At 34.5% G+C, this 21,046-nt stretch overlaps 3 protein-coding genes across 5 annotated transcripts; all 3 read left to right on the top strand.

Moving 5' to 3' along the window:
- Nucleotides 1-1,576: 1,576 nt before the first annotated feature.
- LOC131650710 (uncharacterized) lies at nucleotides 1,577-2,452 on the top strand. The gene is made up of 2 exons (XM_058920411.1): nucleotides 1,577-2,214; nucleotides 2,275-2,452. The coding sequence occupies exons 1-2, from the start codon at nucleotides 1,577-1,579 to the stop codon at nucleotides 2,450-2,452; spliced, it is 816 nt and encodes a 271-aa protein (XP_058776394.1).
- A 3,083-nt stretch (nucleotides 2,453-5,535) lies between these two features.
- LOC131653051 (protein SET DOMAIN GROUP 41) lies at nucleotides 5,536-16,138 on the top strand. 2 transcript variants are annotated; one of them, XM_058923090.1, is made up of 5 exons: nucleotides 5,536-6,299; nucleotides 6,383-6,410; nucleotides 7,009-7,109; nucleotides 14,875-14,973; nucleotides 15,079-16,138. In XM_058923090.1, the coding sequence occupies exons 1-5, from the start codon at nucleotides 5,586-5,588 to the stop codon at nucleotides 16,084-16,086; spliced, it is 1,950 nt and encodes a 649-aa protein (XP_058779073.1). In that variant the 5' UTR covers nucleotides 5,536-5,585; the 3' UTR covers nucleotides 16,087-16,138. The 2 variants fall into 2 exon arrangements, with proteins under 2 accessions (XP_058779073.1, XP_058779072.1); XM_058923089.1 differs by having other exon boundaries at nucleotides 7,006-7,109.
- A 2,918-nt stretch (nucleotides 16,139-19,056) lies between these two features.
- LOC131647499 (abscisic stress-ripening protein 1-like) lies at nucleotides 19,057-19,712 on the top strand. 2 transcript variants are annotated; one of them, XM_058917393.1, is made up of 2 exons: nucleotides 19,057-19,243; nucleotides 19,375-19,712. In XM_058917393.1, exons 1-2 carry the CDS (start codon nucleotides 19,181-19,183, stop codon nucleotides 19,552-19,554), a joined length of 243 nt encoding a protein of 80 aa, XP_058773376.1. In that variant the 5' UTR covers nucleotides 19,057-19,180; the 3' UTR covers nucleotides 19,555-19,712. The 2 variants fall into 2 exon arrangements, with proteins under 2 accessions (XP_058773376.1, XP_058773378.1); XM_058917395.1 differs by having other exon boundaries at nucleotides 19,087-19,243; nucleotides 19,378-19,712.
- Nucleotides 19,713-21,046: the final 1,334 nt, after the last annotated feature.

The following is a 21,046-nucleotide window of genomic DNA, read 5'->3' as shown; positions in this document are numbered from 1 at the left end:
CCTCGTACGCCTGTTCCTAATGGATATGGCATTCCGTATGGATTATTTGGCCTCCACTCGAAAGTAGAATTCGTGCCTTGACCAAACAAGTTATTCGCAACATTTGTCGAGGAAAACGGCATTTCCTCTGCGCTTGTGGATGAAGGTGCGGTTGTCGATTCTGAAACTGGAATAGTCCCTGAAGATCCTGTATTATTTTCAGGCATAGCCTGGGAATTATCTGCAGGTCTCGATCCATTTGGACCCGGTGTATCCCGTGTTCCCTGACTAGAAGTCGAATTTGCCGCTCCTGAACCTTGTGGGGGACCTTGGTCACCCCCTGCACTGGCCGTAACGACCATTTTCTTGTTGTACCTTCGTTTGGGAATCGGTTGTGCACTGTTTGTTAACTTACCGTTCCTAAGGTTCATACAAGGTCTTGATATTGTCTAGACAAAAAATAAAACAATTGATTAAAACAATCTGCTTGACACCGTCCCACTGGGCGTGCCAATTTGTTTACGGTGATTTCCGGTAAACAACCACTAGTCTTCTAAACTATAATAAATATGATTTGGTTACTCGCAGGATCGACTAGATTGATCCTAGGACACATAGTCAAAAAGATTGTTATCAATGGTCATTCGAACCATAGTCATGATTCGTCTTCGTTAATAAGAATTGTTTTGAATAAAACGAGTAGTCTTGACAATCACTTGGTTATACATAAGTATAATTTCAGTGAAAGGATAAGTAAAACAACATATGAAACGAAAGTATTGTTAAAGCATAAAGAATCTTAAAATGCAGGAATGTTAAATACTTCAAAAGTAAATGACATGAAAGTAAAAATACAGAAATGTAAATGGCAAGAAGTAAATGAAATGCAATAATATTGAAAGATATTTGAAACGAAAGAGAATACACATGTATTAAAATGGTGGTGTCATACGTACATTTTCTCAGCGAACTCTTTCTCTTAACACTTGATACTTGAGTAATATGTGAGTGATTTGTACAAAATGAACACCCAGAATCCTAACATTAAGACTCCTATTTATACTAATTTCGACCTTAACGGTCCTACGCTAATCTAACGCCACGTTTCTCATAAGAACTCCAGGGACGCCATCTGTTATTTAGACAGTTACGGAACCGTCTTCGAATTTCAAATCTTCCCGCCTGAGTCCTTCTTCGACGCGTGGCAGTGTATTTTAAAAAGAGATGAAGCTGGTGAAGGAAATGAAGTTGGGGATAATGTTGATGATGTTCAAAGAGATGAAGCTGATGAAGGAAATGAAGTTGGGGATAATGTTGATGATGTTCAAGTTAATAGTGAAGGTGTTGAAGGTAATGATGTTGATGATGTCCATACAGATGAAAATGAGGATAGTGAAGATAGTGAATTCCAAGTGGAAGGTTTATCAGATAGTGAAGATGAGAGGGCACTTGGGTTGGATGATTGCTTTGATGGTAATGAAAAACAAGCTACTCCAAAAAAAAGGTCAAAGTTACAGCAAGGAAACACAGAGATACTCCAAAGAAAAATCCAGCTGGTGTTAAAAATATAGCATCATCAAGTGTTGTGGACAATGAGATGGATTTTGATTATGTTAGTGATCATCTTGATAGCAGTGAGCCTGATGTATCTGGTGATGAAAAGGAACCAAGGTATCCAAGGTTTAAGATCGAGGAGCTGAGCAAGAGTTACATGTTCAAAGTGGGGTTGGAGTTTGGATCACTTGATGAGTTCAAAGAGGCATTTACAGAATCGTCAGTATTGAATGGGAGAGAGATAAAGTACGTGAAAAATGACAAAGCGAGGGTAAGGGTAGTTTGCAAGGGTAATTGTGGTTTTTTGGCCCTTGTAAGTAAAGTTGGTAATAAACACACATATAGAATGAAGATGTGGTTTGGAACTCACACGTGTGGTAGGGTTTTGAACAACACTTCAGCCACATCCAAGTGGGTTGCTAAAACGGTGGCGGCTAGGATGACATCCTCAGATGGTGTTAAGATTAGAGATATTGAGTCTGAGATCAGAAGTAACTTTTCTGTTGGGATTACTATGAATAGGGCATGGAAAGACAAACAAATAGCAAAGGCACTGCTTGAGGGTGATGCAGTGAAGCAATACAATCTTTTGTGGAGATATTCTGCAGAGTTGAGGAGAGTTAATCCAGGAAACACTTGTAAAATTAACATGACAAGGATTGCACCAACAATTCAACCAAGGTTTGCATCTTCCTACTATTGATTTGATGGGATTAAGAAGGGCTTCACAACATCTTGCAGGCCTTTCATTAGGGTTAATGGATGTCATCTAAAGACTAAGTATGGAGGTACTCTTCTAATTGCTGTTGGTAGAGATCCAAATGATCAATACTACCCTTTAGCTTTTGGTGTATGTGAAAATGACACAAAAGAATCATGGAGGTGGTTTCTTACCTTGCTTTTAAAGGACATAGGTTAAGAAAGAAGATGGGTTTTTATCTCTAACCAACAAAAGGTGTAGTGCATCTCTATGTATTTTTCTGGTTATTTGGATTTAACCCCTATGTGTTTTCTGGTTATTTGGATTTAATCCTTATGTGTTTTCTGATTATTTGATTTTCATCCCTAATTCCTGGATTTTTTTAATATGGTATACAGGGTTTTATACCTGTGTTTGAAGAATTGTTTGAGAGGCTAGAGCATATACTTTGTCTTAGGCATTTGTATGTCAATTTCAAAAAGAAGTTGTGGAGGAACACAAATTAGAGACTTAATAATGGCAGCTGCAAAGGACACATATATTAAAGCTTGGGATGCTAAAATGAAAGAATTGAAGGAGCTTAATGTGAAACATGGGAGTAGCTGGCAAAAATACCTACAAAAAAATGGTGTAAGCATGCCTTTTACTTTTATTCCAAGTGTGATGTACTTATGAATAAGGTTTCTAAGGCTTTTAATAACACTATATTAGTTGCCAGGGATAAACCTATCCTAACTATGTGTGAATGGATAAGAAACTACCTAATGAATAGGAATGCCAACTTAAGAGAAAGGGTTGAGAAATGGCAACATATGATAATGCCTAGACCTAGACTTAGGCTAGATAAGGAAGTGGAACATGCAGGTAATTGGGTTCCAAACTGGTCTGGTGAAACAATTTGGCAAGTAGAGCATATCCACACCAAGAATAGTTTCATTGTGCATACATAAAAAAAACATGCACTTGTAACTTTTGGGAGTTAGTAGGAATCCCATGTAGGCATGCAGTAGCTGCATTAGGTTTTAAGAACCAATGCCCTGAGAAATTTGTGGATGATTATTACTCCAAGGAGACTTATGTGAAATGCTATGGCTATGGAGTAAGTCCTATTAATGGACAAGACATGTGGCTAGTGGTTGAGATGGAGGAAATGTTACCTCCTACATATAAGAGAGGATCTGGAAGACCTAAGAAATTAAGGAGGAGGGAACCAGATGAAGACCCCATATAAGGGGAGGACACAAACAAGTTATTGTTGCACAACATGTGGTGTACATGAGCATAATGCAAGAAGTTGTAAGAGTCAAGTGGTTGACCCTGAAGCTAAAAAAAGGAAGGTATGTATCATGTCCATAATCTGTTATAGATATGTATATGTCTCAAGTAATCCTTTTAATGTTTTGATTTCTAAAAAATATTCAGAGAAAGCCAAAGAAAGTTGCTGCTGGACAACCATCTACAAATACAAGTAAAGCAAGTCAACCTCAATCCAAACCAACTCAAGAACAAACTTAAGCAACTCATCCTCAAACCCAACCAACACAAGAAAAAAGTGAAGCAACTGAGCATTCTGAACAAAATGTGCCTCAAACAGATGTTGACATTGAGTTTGAAATGCTAGCTGCATCTCTTGCAGCAGCATTTGAGGCTACTCAGACTCAACCAAACCTTGTTACAGCAACTCAGAATGGCCCTAGTGCAGCAACTTAGAATGGCCCTACTGAAGCAACTCAGATTGTCCTCGATGCTTCAAATCAGAATGTCCCTACTCTAGCCACTCAGACTGAACCTGACTATATTTTATCTGCTCCTGTCCCAATACCAGATGATGTTCAACCTAGCTCTTATACTCCTACGTGTCTAAAACCAGTTGAGTGCTAATTCTAAATTTTGAAAGATCTTATTCTTATGATTTATGTTATTCTAAGTTGAATACTAACCCTTTAAATGTTATAATTGTTACAGAAGAAGAAGAAGAGTACCAAAGTTATAGTTTCAAGGAACTTGGAAATGAGGAGAAGTCCTAGAACAAAGAACAAGAAGACAATATGATTTTGGCATTTCTGTATTTTGGCCTTATGGCATTATATTATCTTATGTATTCTAAGTTAAGTTATGGCAAGTTTGTGTATTTTGAGACAATCTATGTTTATGCCCTTTGTCAAGTTATGTATTTTGAGACAAGTTATGTAATTCTAAGACAAGTCATTGCAACTTTACAAGGCACTGTGTGTAATTTGCAACCTTATGCCTTTTATCAATATGAAGCAGTTTTATCCTTTAAGTACTACAAAATTAAGCAAATTTCAATTATAACTAACTTGCAAACATAAGAAACCATAATTAAATAGAAACATTTCATTAAACTTAGGAAATTACATACAAACAACCCATTATGAAATAGAGACCAAATACAAAATGCCAAAACACTTCAGAGACGAAATTCATACCTAATTCACCAATACAGGGATGAAATCTAACAAATAAACATCTTATAGGGACTAAAACATTAAAATTACATTCACCATGAACATGATTCTCACTACCATTTCTGATAAGCAAAGAACAAAACCCATGACAAAATTAACACCATCCTAAACAAATTGGCCTTCTTCCTTTCGTTTTCCAACTTCAATTTCGCCTTTTGTTTTTTCCTTGCTTCAACCTCTTTGATAATGGAACTTAATTCCATTACAACTTCCGAGCAATTACAACCAATTGGATTTTTCGGTTCACTTGATATGCTGCGCTGAAGTTCATCATCCCACAAGAATAGGTTGCAACTTGACATTTTACCCGAATTTGCACATTTCCAAAATCTTCGTTTATGGTTTTCCCTTGAATTTGAGGTGAACATCCGCATTGTCCTAATGCAACCACAAACTGGGATTTGAGACTCCGAGCAATTGCCTATAGATGACGTTGCCATGATACATAAAAGGAAAACGCATCAACCTACACAAAATTATATTGAAGAAGAAGAAGATGAAGAAGAAAATGATGTCTTTTTATTCTTTTAGTCCTCCTTTAAATCATCCTCCCACGTATTGAATCCACGTCTGCACAGTATTAAACAAAATAAATAAAAAATGATATTCCGCATCAGCGCCGTTTGCCAATCTCACCCTTTTTTTAACGAAAGACTAACATTAGAGACTAACTCCAATACAAACCTGACATATAAGGACTTAGACCTAATTTTTTTTTTTTTGAAAATAATCACAAAAACGCGTTAACTTACTGTGACCACAACACTATTTAAGTTTTTTTTTTTTTTAATTTACCATCTTCTATGAACTGAACCTAAATTCACCAAAATTATATCCACGAGTGAGCATTGTCACTGCTCCTAATGGAAATGGAAATGGAAATGGAGATGAGATGCAAAGACCAAGACATAGAGATAGCCACAGACATAACACCACCACTCACCCCACTCTCTTTCTCTCTCCACAATACCAATCTCCACACTCACTGCTCCTCATGTTTCTCTCTCATCACAACTCCTATTCCCAATTCCATTCCTCCACTCTACTGCTCTCCTCACTGCACCGCCGCCCATTCCTCCATCCACCTCTCCTCCGCCGAACACCACCTACCTCCCTCCACCACCTCCTCCCTCCTCCGCACCGCCCTCCGCCTCCTCCTCATCTCCCACCACCACACTCCTCCGTCCCCTCGCCTCAACCGTTTACTAACTAACCGTCATTTGCTGACGTGTCACAACGACGAAATCTCCGAAACTATTCGTATCAACGCCCTTGCAATGGCCACCGCAATAGCGAAGCAAAGAAGCGGCGGCGGATTGATAGAATCATCCGACGAGGGCACCGTTTTGGAGGAAGCTACTCTTGCTCTCTGTGCGGTGCTAACGAACGCGGTGGAGGTGCACGATAACGAAGGTTGCGCGTTAGGGATTGCGGTTTTCGAACCTGCTTTCTCTTGGATTAATCATAGTTGTTCACCCAATGCATGCTACCGCTTCTCTTTCGAATCTTCTTCTTTGCTTTCTCAGGAATCAGAACTTCGCATAGCTCCATTCACTCATGATTCTCAGCAACCAAAAGTAAGTTTCGTTTTTTCATTTCTTCTTTTATGCTGTTTTTGCTTATGTTTTTTTGCTAAGATGGTGTGAATTGTGTTTTGCAGATGGATTGTAGGATTTTTGGTAGAAGTGGTGAGTTTGCCCAAGCTTTGTGTTTCTTTTTTCCTTAGATTTATATTTGTTAATGAATTGCTACGAAGTTTGATATAGTAAACTTTCAAATTGGTTCTTAAACTATTCTATATATATCAAGCTAGTCTTAGATTATAACTCTCCTATTTTGAAAGTAATTGGAGGGTTAAGTTGATGAGTTGAGAATAATTTAAGCTTTGTTTGAGTGGATGGAATCTGATAGAGCGGTATGGGATGGAATGAGATGGAATGGAGTGGTATGGATTCCATTCCATTCCATCACTTACCACCATATTTCTCCCCCCTCCGATTTGGGCGGAATGAAGAAGCCTTGTTTCGTCCTAAAATTTTCAAACGATGGATTGAAAATCTTCATTCTGCTCAGCTCGATTCCACTACATTCCACTCCGCTCTATTCTGCGAGGTTTAGTTTATGATATCCAAACTTAGAGACTATTTATTATATTTATATAGTTTACGGACTGAAGAAGAGTGCAATAAGGGACTAATTTACTTGACTTTGTTCTATATGATATGTGGCTTAGCTTTTTGTTTTTATAAAAATTAACTAAATGGGGTGTTTTTTCGCACGAAGAAGGGAAGAATGTTTGTGGTCCAAGATTGATTGTGAGAAGTATCAAGAGAATTAAAATGGGGGAAGAGGTTACTGTAGCATATACTGACCTCTTGCAGCCAAAGGTATGCTTTACATTAATGTTATTAGTATTAGTTTTTTATGCATGAAGTGCCCTATGCGTTGTTTCACTTTTTTGTTTATATCAAGGTTTTAACTATTTCTATTGTTTATTTCATGATTTAATGCATTTAACGACTAATTTGATGTGTGGCAGTAGCTTCATGATTTAATGTCCATGCTCTGTTTTTTGACTTGATTTATGTGTTTAGACTTGGAGTTTTGGACACTCCTGGTGTACAATTGGAAGCTTCAATTTTTAAATGAAACACTTAATTTTGTTGTATCTGTGTAAGTCCCCATGTTGTTTCTGTTTGTTTATCAATGTGCATAGGTTTTAGCAATGAGCCAATGAAAGTTATAAATGAAACTGTGGATTTGTTTCTTTGTCATGCGCTATTATTTTAGGTTTTTCTTTACTGTAATTTAGTACAAGTGCGGTTTCCTTTGAATCATGTATATTCTTGTATCGAAAGAAGTAATGACGCTACTGCTAAACAGCAGGGAATTGGGGATGCCTCAGGCCCAGCAATCTGAATTAACTCATCCGGTGTCTAAGTTGGATGGTGTTTTTTTATGAGATCAATGGGTAGCCTTCTGCCTGCAATACAACCCATTTTATCATGTTACAACCAGGGTCTGGTTCAGTGAGTGTGCGGCCCTATAGAAACCCATATTATTATAAGGATGAATTTGAAAGGTAGATTAGAGTCATGCTTCAGTAGGGTGTTATTCGTAAGAGTTCTAGTTCTTTTTCTAGCTCTGTCTGTGATATTTGTAAAGATAAATGATAATTCATGGCAGATGTGTGCGGACTATAGGGCGCTTAATAGGGTGACAGTGCCAGATAAATACCTAATTCCTGTGTGTGATGAGTTCTTGTATGAGCTTTTTGAAGCTGGATACTTTTCTAAGTTAGACCTCAAGTCGTGGTATCATCAGATTCACATGAAACAGGAGGATATACTCAGCTTCACATGCATAAGGGTCGCTATTATTACCCTGTCATGTCTTTTGGATCGATGAACGAGTCTGCTACAGCTATGAATGATATCTTCAAGCCCTTTTGTGAAGGCTTGTCTTGGTCTTGATCTTGAATAATATTTTAGTTTATAGTTATGACTGGCACACACTGTTACAACACATGGCTTACAAGTGCTGCAGCAACATCAATTTTTGCTTAATCGTAAGTGTGTTTCTGGGCCCCGCCAAATTGAGTATTTGGGTCATGTGGAATCTCACCAAGGACTAGGATTGACAGAAGGCCGATCTAAGGTGAGCAGTATGGTGTGTTGTTGGCCCACACAACAACTGTCAATGGAGTATGTGGATTTCTGGGTCTAATGCGTTACTACCAGAAATTTATTACGAACTATGGTCAGATAGCTCAATCACTTACTAAGGATGATGCGATAATGCTAGGTAGGGTGTGGGGGGCTAATGCAACAAAAGCATCCTGTGGCATTTTCTTCGGAATTCTTGTACTCTAAATTATCCAATTCTGCTTGCAACAAGGAATTAATTGCTCTGGGGCATGCTGTTCAACATTGGCTGCATTATCTGTTGGGAAGGAAGTTAATTGTTAACTCTGATAAAAAAGGTTGATACATTTTCTCCAACAAAGAATCACAGTTTCCAACTAGGGATGATAACGGGTAGAGTCGGGTGCGGGTTTCACACTACCCAAACCCCCACCCGAAATCTTTACCCGAAACCGAACCCAAAGGCCATTTGGGTGACAAAATGACACCCGCGTCCACACCCGTTGGGTTCGGGTTTTTTCACCCAAACCCGAACCCGCAAAAAAAAAAAAAACACAAAAATTCAACAACATTGAAATTTGAAACACAAGAATTCCATCAAGTTCTCTCAAAGAAATTACAATTAAAATTAAGGTCTTAACATAGCCTCCAAGAAAATTCAATCATAAGCATCTTAACATAGTTTTCAACATCTTAAAATTACAATTAAAAATAAAGTCTACAATCAAATTATAACTTTCCAACAATAACAAAGTAACATAGTCTTCAAGGAAATTCAATCGCAAGCATTCCATAAGCAAGTTCTCTCAAATAGACATGTCTGTTTTGTTCACATTAAGTAAATGATTATTAATCATTGAGAATAAGAATAATGTAGACATTAGAGTTAGGTAATACCAAAATCTATAAAATCCTTATTACGGTAATATCAAACATGCGTATATATTTTAGAGGTGAATAACCTTCATTCCTATCTATGAATTCTACCATATCTATGATCTTAAATTGTTGCTACCAAGTGCCAACAATGTTGAAGTCACATAAAGTGACAAAATTCATATAAATCTTCCATTTAAAAGAACATCCAACAATTTGGAAGATAGAAACAACAATACTCACCATGTTAAAGCATAGAAACAACAACTAATCTTCAAAATGGTAACCCAAACAACTTTCCATCAATTCAGTTGTATTAAGAAGTAAATTGAAGTTAAATAAAACACTAAAGCTTAAAACTTTTACACCAAATTAAGTACAAAATACCTTCATCGTCAAACTCCATTTCATTTAACGCAGTAGCAATTTTTTCCGCAACTCTAGAAGTTCCTATACATATATATCACATGCAGAATAACAAAAAATAATTAGTTGACTAACCAAAGTAGCAATACATTATATAACAAAAAAATTAAGGTAGAAAGTAAAGATTATTTGACAATGACATACCATTATTCTCAGCAGCCCATAGCCAACTTCTAGCACACATCAAAACTCCAACAGTAGTCCAGTTAAGTCGGCTACGATGAGGACTCAATATTCGACCACTATTACTGAAGGCCGATTCAGAAGCTACTGTAGAGATAGGAATAGCTAACACATCTCTTGCATTTGCTTGAAGTGTCGGATACACAACTTCATTTACCTTTCACCAATTCAAAATGTCAAAATCTGGAGTTTTTTTTTATAACCGACTCCTTCAAATAATGATCCAACTCATATTTAACACTTGAACTTGAGTTGTCTGCAATCGTCAAAATGTATGCATCAAATTCAGCCTCGTCATCAACAACAGTAGTTGTACCTTTGGATGGAGCAGTAGGTTGTGCATCTCTAAGTTTAATCTGTTGATAATCATTGGGCAAATCATAACACATCTCTTTGATTCTACTAACTTGTGCACTTGAATCTTGACCATACAACTTAGGAAACAAGAAATTAAGTACAACCATCTTCTTCCTAGGATCCAAAACTGCAGCAACTCCCATCATATCATGAACACCACTCCTATAATTTTGAAATTTTTCCATCATTTTTGTGGCCATAATCTCAATAATTGAATTGGAGGACTTTTTCCATTCCTCTATTGCCAACTTAATCTTACAAATCTTAGGAAAGTACAAGTTGACAGTTGGATATTTTGTACCAGAAATCAACTCAGTTACTTCATTAAACAATTTCAAGCATCCACAAACATCTTTAGCAAATTGTCACTGTGAATTAGTTGGCAAACAAGTGTATAAAGACTCACGTTGCTTCAACCGAATAAATATATCCTTGTACTCTATGGCAATATCAAGTATCTTTTATGTGCTATTCCATCTTGTGTGACAATCTAGAGCTAACTTTCTAGTGCAAACAATTCTTAATTGTCTAGCGCTATCTTCAAAACTTTCATGCCTTTTAGGTGTAGCACTCCAAAATCCTACACTATCCCTAATATTTTCTATTCCATCCTTAATCACTTGTAGCCCCTCCTGAACAATTAAATTTAGGATGTGTGCACAACAACGCGTATGTAACAAAGACCCATCCCTTATCAACCTTTCCAACGGCAACTTATCCTTAATTTTCCTAATCATGGAGTCATTTGTGCTACAATTATCTAAAGTAACAGTACAAAGCTTTGAATCGATGTTCCAGTCCATTAAACAATTAACAAGTGCTTCCGCTAGTCTTTCACTAGTGTGAGGGGCTGGAACATAAATGAACCTAGCATAATAATATTTACACTCAATCATATTGTTATTAAGAACATAAAAAAGATACAATTAAGTCATAAAATATAAATATTATTACCTCAAGATTCGACTCTGTAAAGTCCACGAGCCATCAATATTGTGAGTCGTAACTGCCATATACCCTTTTTTTTGGTTGCTTGAAGTCCACATATCTGTGGTAACCGCCACTCTTTTTTCATGGCTATCTAACATCTTCATAGCACATTTTTCCTAAAAATCGTAAACTTTCAATACCTCTTTCTTGATTGTGTTTCTAGTAGGAACTTTAAACAATGGTTGGAGAGAAACAAATACTCTTCTAAGACTAACGTGATCCACAATTGATAGTGGATAATCGTGCATAATAATAGCTTCAGCAATCAACTTCTTCACATTTTCTGGATTATAAGTTCCAATTCCCAACTCTTGCTTTCCTTCTGAAATAGTAGGCAGGAGAAATGGTTGTCTTTTGTCATGGTTTCTATTCTTGATCTTTTTTTGAATACAACTCAAGAGATGTCCTTTCAAGTGATTTGTTCCATTCTTTGAAGTGCCACTAAGTTGTTTTTTACACCAAGTTGTTTTTTACACCATATGCATTCAGCCTTACCTTGTCCATTCACTTTCGTCTTTTTAAATTCTTGCCACACACTACTTCTTAGTTTCTTTGATGCAGGTTCTAAGCTTGTATCAATTTCTTCTTGTTGCCCAACATCAGGTGTCAGACTCGGATTAGAAGATACCTCCTGAGTTGGTGGACATGTGTTTTCTTGTGTAGGATTAGATCTTCCTTCCGGTTCCGGAGTTGTGTTCACTTGAAAATTTCAATTGGTTAAATCTAAAATAAAGTAACCGAAAATAAACTTGGAAATTTAAAGGATTTAATTTTAAAGAAACATCGTGCTTGAAAGAAAAAAATGTCATATACAATTTCAAACATGATAACTGCTAGACAATATGATTGAGTATAAATATTATTATGTTAGGTTCATTTATGTTTCAGCCCCTCACACTAGTGAAAGACTTGCTAAAGCACTTGTTAATTGTTTAATAGACTGGAACATTGATTCAAAGCTTTTTTACTATTACTTTAGATAATTATAGTACAAATGACTCATGATTAGGAAAATTAAGGATAAGTTGCCGTTGGAAAGTTTGATAAGGGATGGGTCTTTGTTACATATGCGTTGTTGTGCACACATCCTAAATTTAATTGTTCAGGAGGGCTACAAGTGATTAAGGATGAAATAGAAAATATTAAGGATAGTGTAGGATTTTGGAGTGCTACACCTAAAAGGCATGAAAAATTTGAAGATACTGCTTGACATTTAAGAATTGTTTGCACTAGAAAGTTAGCTCTAGATTGTCCAACCAGATGGAATAGCACTTATAAGATGCTTGATATTGCCATTGAGTACAAGGATGTATTTATTCGGTTGAAGCAGCGTGAGTCTTTATACACTTGTTTGTCAATTAATTCACAGTGGCAATTTGCTAAAGATGTTTGTGGGTGCTTGAAATTGTTTAATGAAGTAACTGAGTTGATTTCTGGTACAAAATATCCAACTGCCAACTTGTACTTTCCTAAGATTTGTAAGATTAAGTTGACAATAGAGGAATGAAAGAAGTCCTCCAATTCAATTATTGAGATTATGGCCACAAAAATGATGGAAAAATTTCAAAATTATTGGAGTGGTGTTCATGATATGATGGGAGTTGCTGCAGTTTTGGATCCTAGGAAGAAGTTGGCTGTACTTAATTTCTGGTTTTCTAAGTTGTATGGTCAAGATTCAAGTGCACAAGTTAGTAGAATCAAAGAGATGTGTTATGATTTGCTCAATGATTATCAACAGATTAAACTTAGAGATACACAACCTTGCTCCATCCATTGGTACAACTACTGTTGTTGATGACGAGGCTGAATTTTATGCATACATTGAGACGATTGCAGACAACTCAAGTTCAATTGTTAAGTATGAGTTTGATCATTATTTGAAGGAGTCGGTTATAAAAAAAACTCCAAATTTTGACATTTTGAATTGGTGGAAGGTAAATGGAGTTGTGTATCCAACACTTCAAGCAATTGCAAGAGATGTGTTAGCTATTCCTATCTCTACAGTAGCTTCTGAATCGGCCTTCAGTAACAGTGGTCGAATATTGAGTCCTCATCGTAGCCGACTTAATTGGACTACTGTTGTAGCTTTGATGTGTGCTAGAAGTTGGCTATGGGCTGCTGAGAATAATGGTATGTCATTGTCAAATAATCTTTACTTTCTACCTTAATTTTCTTGTTATATAATGTATTGCTACTTTGGGTAGTCAACTAGTTATATTTTGTTATTCTACATGTGATATATATGTATAGGAGCTTCTAGAGTTGCAAAAGAAATTGCTACTTCGTTGAATGAAATGGAGTCTGACGATGAAGATATTTTGTACTTAATTTTGTGTAAAAATTTTAAGCTTTAGTGTTTTATTTAACTAAAATTTACTTCTTAATACAACTGAATTGATGGAAAGTTGTTTGGATTACCATTTTAAAGATTAATTGTTGTTTCTATGCTTTAACATGGTGAGTATTGTTGTTTCTATCTTTCAAATTGTTGGATGCTCTTTTAAATAATATTTTAAATGTTGAATGTTATTTTAAATGGAAGATTTATATGAATTTTGTCACTTTATGTGACTTCAACATTGTTGGCACTTGGTAGCAACAATTTAAGATCACAGATATGGTAGAATTCATAGATAGGAATGAAGGTTATTCACCTCTAAAATATGTACGCATGTTTGGTATTACCTAGGAATAAGGATTTTATAGATTTTGGTATTACCTAACTCTAATATCTACATTATTCTTATTCTCAATGATTAATAACCATTTACTTAATTTGAACAAAACAGGCATGTCTATTTGAGAGAGCTTGCTTATGAAATGCTTGCGATTGAATTTCTTCGAAGACTATGTTACTTTGTTGTTGTTGAAAAGTTGTATTTGATTGTAAACTTTATTTTTAATTGTAATTGTAAGATGTTGAAGACTATGTTAAGATGCTTATGATTGAATTTTTTTGGAGGCTATGTTAAGACCTTTATTTTAATTGTAATTTCTTTGAGAGAACTTGATGGAATTCTTGTGTTTCAAATTTCAATGTTGTAAAAATTTTTTATGTTTTTTTTTGCGGGTTCGGGTTTGGGTGAAAAACCCCGAACCCAACGGGTGTGGGCGCGGGTGTCATTTTGCCACCCGAATGGCCTTTGGGTTTGGGTTCGGGTGGAGATTTCGGGTGCAGGTTTGGATTGTGTGAAACCCGCACCCGACCCTACCTGTTGCCATCCCTTCTTCTTTGGTTTACTTTTTAGAGGGGGAAGCACGAGTAGATGCTATGCTGTTGCTCAAAGCACAAGAACACACGACGAATTGTGCTAACCGCAGAAGAAAGGAGGTGAAATTCAAAGTGGGTGAGTGGGTTTTCCTCAATATTTGGCCAAATCGAAAGAAAGAAGGGACTGAAGATGCTGCCTAGCTGGGAATTAGTTAGTAGTGTGAGGAGTATATGTGTGCTCTGGTTTATTATTACTAATAATCACTTTATTCATCACATGCTCTGCCTGGCAAAATATGAATTTAGGGAGTTGTCAAAAATTAGAATAAATTGTACTCTTCCCTCGCAGGAGTTTTTCTGTTTCAGAATTTTTCGTTCTTTTTCTCAGCTCTTCATTGAGTTCCTTCACTTGTTTATTGATTGATCATTAAGTTTCTAGTACTAATTTGTACTTGGTTTTTCCAGGCATTGCGACAATCAGAACTATGGTCAAAGTATCGGTTTATTTGTTGCTGCAAACGATGTAGTTCTTTGCCCTTCACATATGTGGATCATTCATTGCAAGTAAGACTTCTTAATTGTGCTGTTAGATTAGCTCTTTGTAATATCAATTTTCTGATTAATATTCGTGACTGACTAGGAACTGAAATAAGTACTGTAAAAATTCAGGAAATATCCGTCTCATGCCGAGATTCATCTGGTCTGCGTTCCGATTACAAGCTCTTCAGAGACATGGCTGATAGAAGATTGACTGATAACATTGAAGATGTTATATCAGAGTACCTTTCAGTCGGTGATTCTGCGTCTTGTTGTGAGAAGCTTGAGAAGATTCTTATTCAAGGTCTGGACGAGGAGCTAGAAACAAATGAAGGAAAATCACATTCTAAACTCACACTGCACCCCCTTCATCACCTCTCTCTAAATTCCTATACAACACTAACTTCTGCATATAAAGTCCGCGCTAGTGATTTATTATCCGACGATTCCGAAACAGATCTTAATCAAACAGAAGCTTTTGATATGAGCAGAACTAGTGCTGCATATTCTTTGTTCCTGGCAGGTGCAACTCACCATCTCTTCAACTCTGAATCATCACTTATTGCATCTGTTGCTAATTTTTGGATAGGAGCTGGTGAATCTTTGTTAACTCTTACCACAAGTTCAGGATGGAGTAGGGTTGTTAATTTCAACACAAAATTCGAATGCTCTAAGTGTTCATTAATGAATAGATTTAGAGCCTCTATGTTAAATGGTCAAATCAGAAGTGAAGATTTCGAGATTGTATCAAATGAGTTTATTCATTGTGTCTCAGACATTACTCATAAAGTTTGGAGTTTCCTTGCCCATGGTTGTGATTTCTTGAAGTCGTGTAAAGACCCTATTAATTTCAGCTGGCTAATGTCTACCGAAAATTCAGAGGATGTTGCGGCTCATGATATCGAAAATGACAATGAATCTGGGAATAGCGTCGGTGTTTGTGACGATCAAGCTTACAATAATCAGAGAGTCGCATATATTTTTCAGCTTGGTGGACACTGCTTAACATATGGAGGATTATTGGCTTGTATATGTTATGGTCCTCATTCCCATTTGGTTTCTCATGTACAGAATATTCTAGCTCATGAAAACGATTCATTATTTTCACAAAGTTTTGGAGATATGTATGACAGCTTATGAAATTTTAGATCATGAATTTAGATATTTGATCCTTTTAGGGTCATAGCAGATATAGCTTCGTTATCAATATGCAGTCAGTATGTCGAAACTCAAAGGTCATTGACATTGTTATATTGACCACAAATAGAAGGCATATGGTCATAACCATTGCATTATCGAATTGTTCGTGAGAATTATAGTTCGAATTCTATTTAAAATAATTATTTACTTAATTTTTTTTCCAGTTAAACTTCAGATCATTAAAACTCTTTTTCTCTTTCAAATTAAAGACTTACAAAAAAAAAAACCCAGCGATTTTAAGCAAGCAAGCAGTAATATTAAGTTTATTTTTTAAGGGTATGTTTGAATTGATGGAATAGGATAGAATTGAGCGGAATGAAATGAATAAGTTTATGTGTCATCGTTTGGATCGATTAAAAACAGATGGAATTGAGTGATATCAGATGGAATGCATTCCATCACTTTCCACCATTTTTTGTACTATCCGATTTGGGCGGAATGAAAAAATTATTCTATTCCATCATGATGTATCCAGTGTAAAATAGTTTTACACTGTCATCCAATAGAAAATTATAAATGTGCCATGTCATTAAATTTTTTTTAAATAAAAAAAATAGGATAAAATTATTAAAGGAATCAAAATCGGATAGGACATTAAAACGGTGTATTTATGAGTTTAAATTTTTTTGAAAGTTAAGACTTTTATTTAATAATAATAATAATAATAAATGAATAACATTTTGTGTATTTTGTTTAACTTTTATTCATCAAATGAATATAAAACAACAAAGAAATTGAGAATATTTTTTTATTTGATTTTTTTCCGACTAATGTGTACTAGAATGATTGAAGAAGGAAGTTAAATAAAACAGTATTTTGGTTCAAAATGAATTTTTTTCTCATGTTTTTTATAAATTAAAACAAAATCCGGTCCGAACTTAAAAATGGTCAAAACCTCCTATTTTTTAGTTTTTAATTAGTTTTCGTCCGATGTTCCGGTTTAAATTCAAATTATTAAGCGTTTTCAATTATAAACGAATCAGTTAGGATTCCGGTTTCCGGTCCTATCGATTGAAACAATCGGATGCACCACCATCATTATAAATTTTCTTATTAAACCATCTTATAAATTTCTTGTTATGCTGTATCAACAACCACTTGTCATTATTCGAGAATATTTTTTCTTTATAACTGTTTTATGAGTAGTTATGTAACGTTCAACTTCACTACGATTATTTGATATATAGAAATATTCTTCGAGTACTACATTCCGATTCATTGACTTAACATTTAATCCTTGAATACCACTACTTTCAAATTTGCGAGCATAATGAGATTTTAGAATTTCAATAGACTCTGTTTCCGAAAAAATAGTTTAAATAAAACTCAACAGTTTCTTATATGATGTACCTTTCAACGATCGAAATTTCCTGTCAGTGATGATTCTCCGTATATCTTTTAAATATCTTCAGGTATCACTCTATAGGATACACCCACCTTAAATAAACTAGAGCACAAAATCTGATTTTTCTAACTAAATGAACAAGTGAACCATAACGTCAAAAATTAATGGAGGAAAATACATCTTTAAATTGATATAAGATTATTGCATACTCATCTTCACATTACACAAATAATAGTGAAACCTCATTACACTCATAAGAATGGAAAAATCAAACTAACCTTTTCTATTTATATTAATACCTGTTTTTTCTTTCTACTATTCTGAAACTTGGATGAATATAATGAAGATATCACTAATTTTATTTGCTGTGAAGCATTAGAGATTGCTTTATTAAAAACGTTTAGATATATATTATTCTTTCATCGGACTTCATTTTAGTGTATATATATATATATATATATATATATATATATATATATATATATATATATATATATATATATATATATATATATATATATATATATATATATATATATATATATATATATATATATATATATATATATATATATATATATATATATATATAATATTGATTTTATAGTTTAGGTCTAATTCTTTCTTATATTTTAAGTATAATACTAACATGTGTCCTAAGGACATATGTTAATGAATTTATATTTAAAAAATTTGTCTTGAATAAAATAAAAATAAATTTAATTATATATTTGTAATTAATTCAATATACAAATTTATACAAATTTCAGAGGAATTCTTGCATGGACACGACGCTAAATCCTTATTCTTAGGAACAACCAATAAAAAAAGAGTAATTTTTGAGATTACGAAGGGGAGAGAAAATTCAATATTTATTTTTTAATTAATTAAAATTTTATGATTGGTTGTGTGTAAAACAATTTCAGATATGTGTCCACCTAAGAATTTTCCCAAATTTCAAAATAAAGTTTCTTTATTGGGGACAACTTCTCTACCCATCATAAAAAGTTGAGTATTGTACCTCCAACCAATCATATGGTTCCATCTTATTTAACACATTTAATTATTTATTAAAATACTACAAATGTTTGTTATTTTCAAAGCATTTTACAAAGGAGGTAACCTTACCCAACTTTTTGATTGTGTAGATAAGAATTCACCTTCTTTATTTAAATTTTAAGATGTGCCCGACACATGTTAGCATTACCCATATTATAATAACACATTACCCATATTTTAATAACACGTTATATTTAGTGATAAAAAAAAAATAACACGTTATATTTGTGCATAAGGTTGGCGTGAAAGAAGAGAGTTATTCACCTTTGTGGTTCAAACCCAAACACTAAATCCAAGAGTTTTGAAGTGTTGAGGACAATTATTCATGACCCACCAAGAAAGCACAGTGAAACATTTGCCGAACCTATTATACACATATTATAGTACAATTGATTCGAATGATTGAATTATTTTTGTTCATGACAGCACGAGAAACACGAGCCCACGAAATTATTCATGACTCACCAAGAAAGCTAAACATTAACCAACCAATGGCAGAAAGCTAACATGATATACCATTTACAAATTAGTATAAATAGGTAACAAGTCCTTCACATTTTTTCATTCCTCTATAAAAACATACCTTTAATTCATATTTTATTACTTAGTCATTTCCATAATTCAATCATCATGGCTGAGGAGAAGAAACTTGGTGAGCTTGTTGGTACTGCAGCTGCTGGTGCTAATGCCTTGGTAATATTTTCTTACAATTTCTCCAAGCTTTATGGCATGTAACATGGTGTCTAACACAATAGAAAAACATATTATACACAAAGAAAAATTGATTTCCTTTGTATGCTTCAATTGATTTTTGTTTATGATAGCAGGAGGCAAAGAAAGACCATGAACATACTCAGAAGGACAAGATAGAAGAAGAAATTGGGGCGGCGGAAGCTGCGGTGGGATCTGGTGGTGTTACATTCAATGAACACCATGAGAAAAAAGAGACGATTGACAAAGACGAGGAAGCTCGTAGAAAGATGCTCCGCAATCCATTTCGATGAATATAGTCAATTCCAGTTTGTTTTGGGATAATTCCCGAATGTTTAAATAAAATTTGAGCTATGACTTAGTGGTTATGTATTTGCATCTAGAAAATGTGTGTTGTGTTTGACATTATGATTTATGTTATAATGTAAAATAAGTGATTGTTTGATGTTAATGATCATTCTCTGATAGGATTTGAAAATTGTAAAGTTATATCAAAACCGAACAGGACAGATCTGTTGAACCAGGAACTAAAACATGCATTAAGGTTTGGTTCTAATTATTACACAAAATTTAGTCCTAGAATAGTAAAAGTTCAATTGAAAAGCATATATGCAAAATAAAAATAAAAATTAAGCTTGACAAAACAATAACAAAAAATGCAAAAAAGTAAGAGAATAACACTCTCTCGTCAAGGTGGGGGAGCTCTATGGTTATGTAGCCTTTTTCAAAGAGCCCTTCTCTAAAATCATCTTCTAACATAGGACTCTAATGGAATAGCTTAGACATTGTCCATTAACTTTGAAAACTATTTATGTGGCTTCATCATTTACTTCCATTACACCAAGAAAGAACACTCCCTCATCAAAGTGGAAGAGCTTTAGGATAATTAGCATTTTTTAAGGAGATTTCTTATAAAGTATCCTCTTCTAAGGTGAGACTCACATGGAAGTAGGTTGACCGTTAGCAGCAGCTAACGGCAGGAGTCGTGGCAGTTCGTTTGCATGTGGGTCATATCTTTGACCCGTTGAGGTTTTGTCAGTTATAAATATAATTATCTCATTTGTTTTTAACACATAATGCATAAGATAGCAATTCTAGAGAGAAACAAAGAATAGAAATTCGTAAGATTATATTCTTAGAGTTTGACATCTTTTTTGGAGTTGTCTATATCTATTTTCTTGTAGTTTATTTTGAAATCTTTTATAAAATTTTTAAAGTATAGTGAATCAAATATTTGTTCTCTTCACATATGTGGATTGATTTAATCGAACAAGGTAAACAATTTTTTTTGTATCATCGCCTATTATATCTTTATTGTATTGAAATCATTTGGTTGATTAGCATTGTTCCACACATCAAAGTTTTGATGTGCTTAAATTTTAAATTATTTTCAATTTTATGAGTAAAAATACATGGTTTACTTAATCACTTTCGACATTAAGATTAAGGTCTATGAGAAAACAAGAAAAGGTTCACTTGAAGTGTAGTGGTGCTAATGACTTCTTATGCATAAGGAAACTCTAAGGCTATGCTTGGGAGTTTGGAGGGGAGGGGAGAGCTTTGAAAAATAAGAAGAATTGAGTGAAAAGAATAAAAAGATTTTGGGTAGGAGGGTTTTAGAAGGTTTGATTTTATTTATAACACCAAAAATCCATAAAATGGGGGAATTCAACAATTGTATTGAAGGAGGGTTTTAGAGGGCTTACATAAAATTTCTAAATATCTTTTAGGTTGTTATACTATTTTGAAAATTAAAAATTTTATAATGATAATGACTCTTTTATC

This window comes from Vicia villosa, linkage group LG2 (assembly GCF_029867415.1).
Source record: "Vicia villosa cultivar HV-30 ecotype Madison, WI linkage group LG2, Vvil1.0, whole genome shotgun sequence".
NCBI lineage: Eukaryota > Viridiplantae > Streptophyta > Magnoliopsida > Fabales > Fabaceae > Vicia > Vicia villosa.
This window is presented reverse-complemented; position numbering and strand designations above follow the sequence as displayed.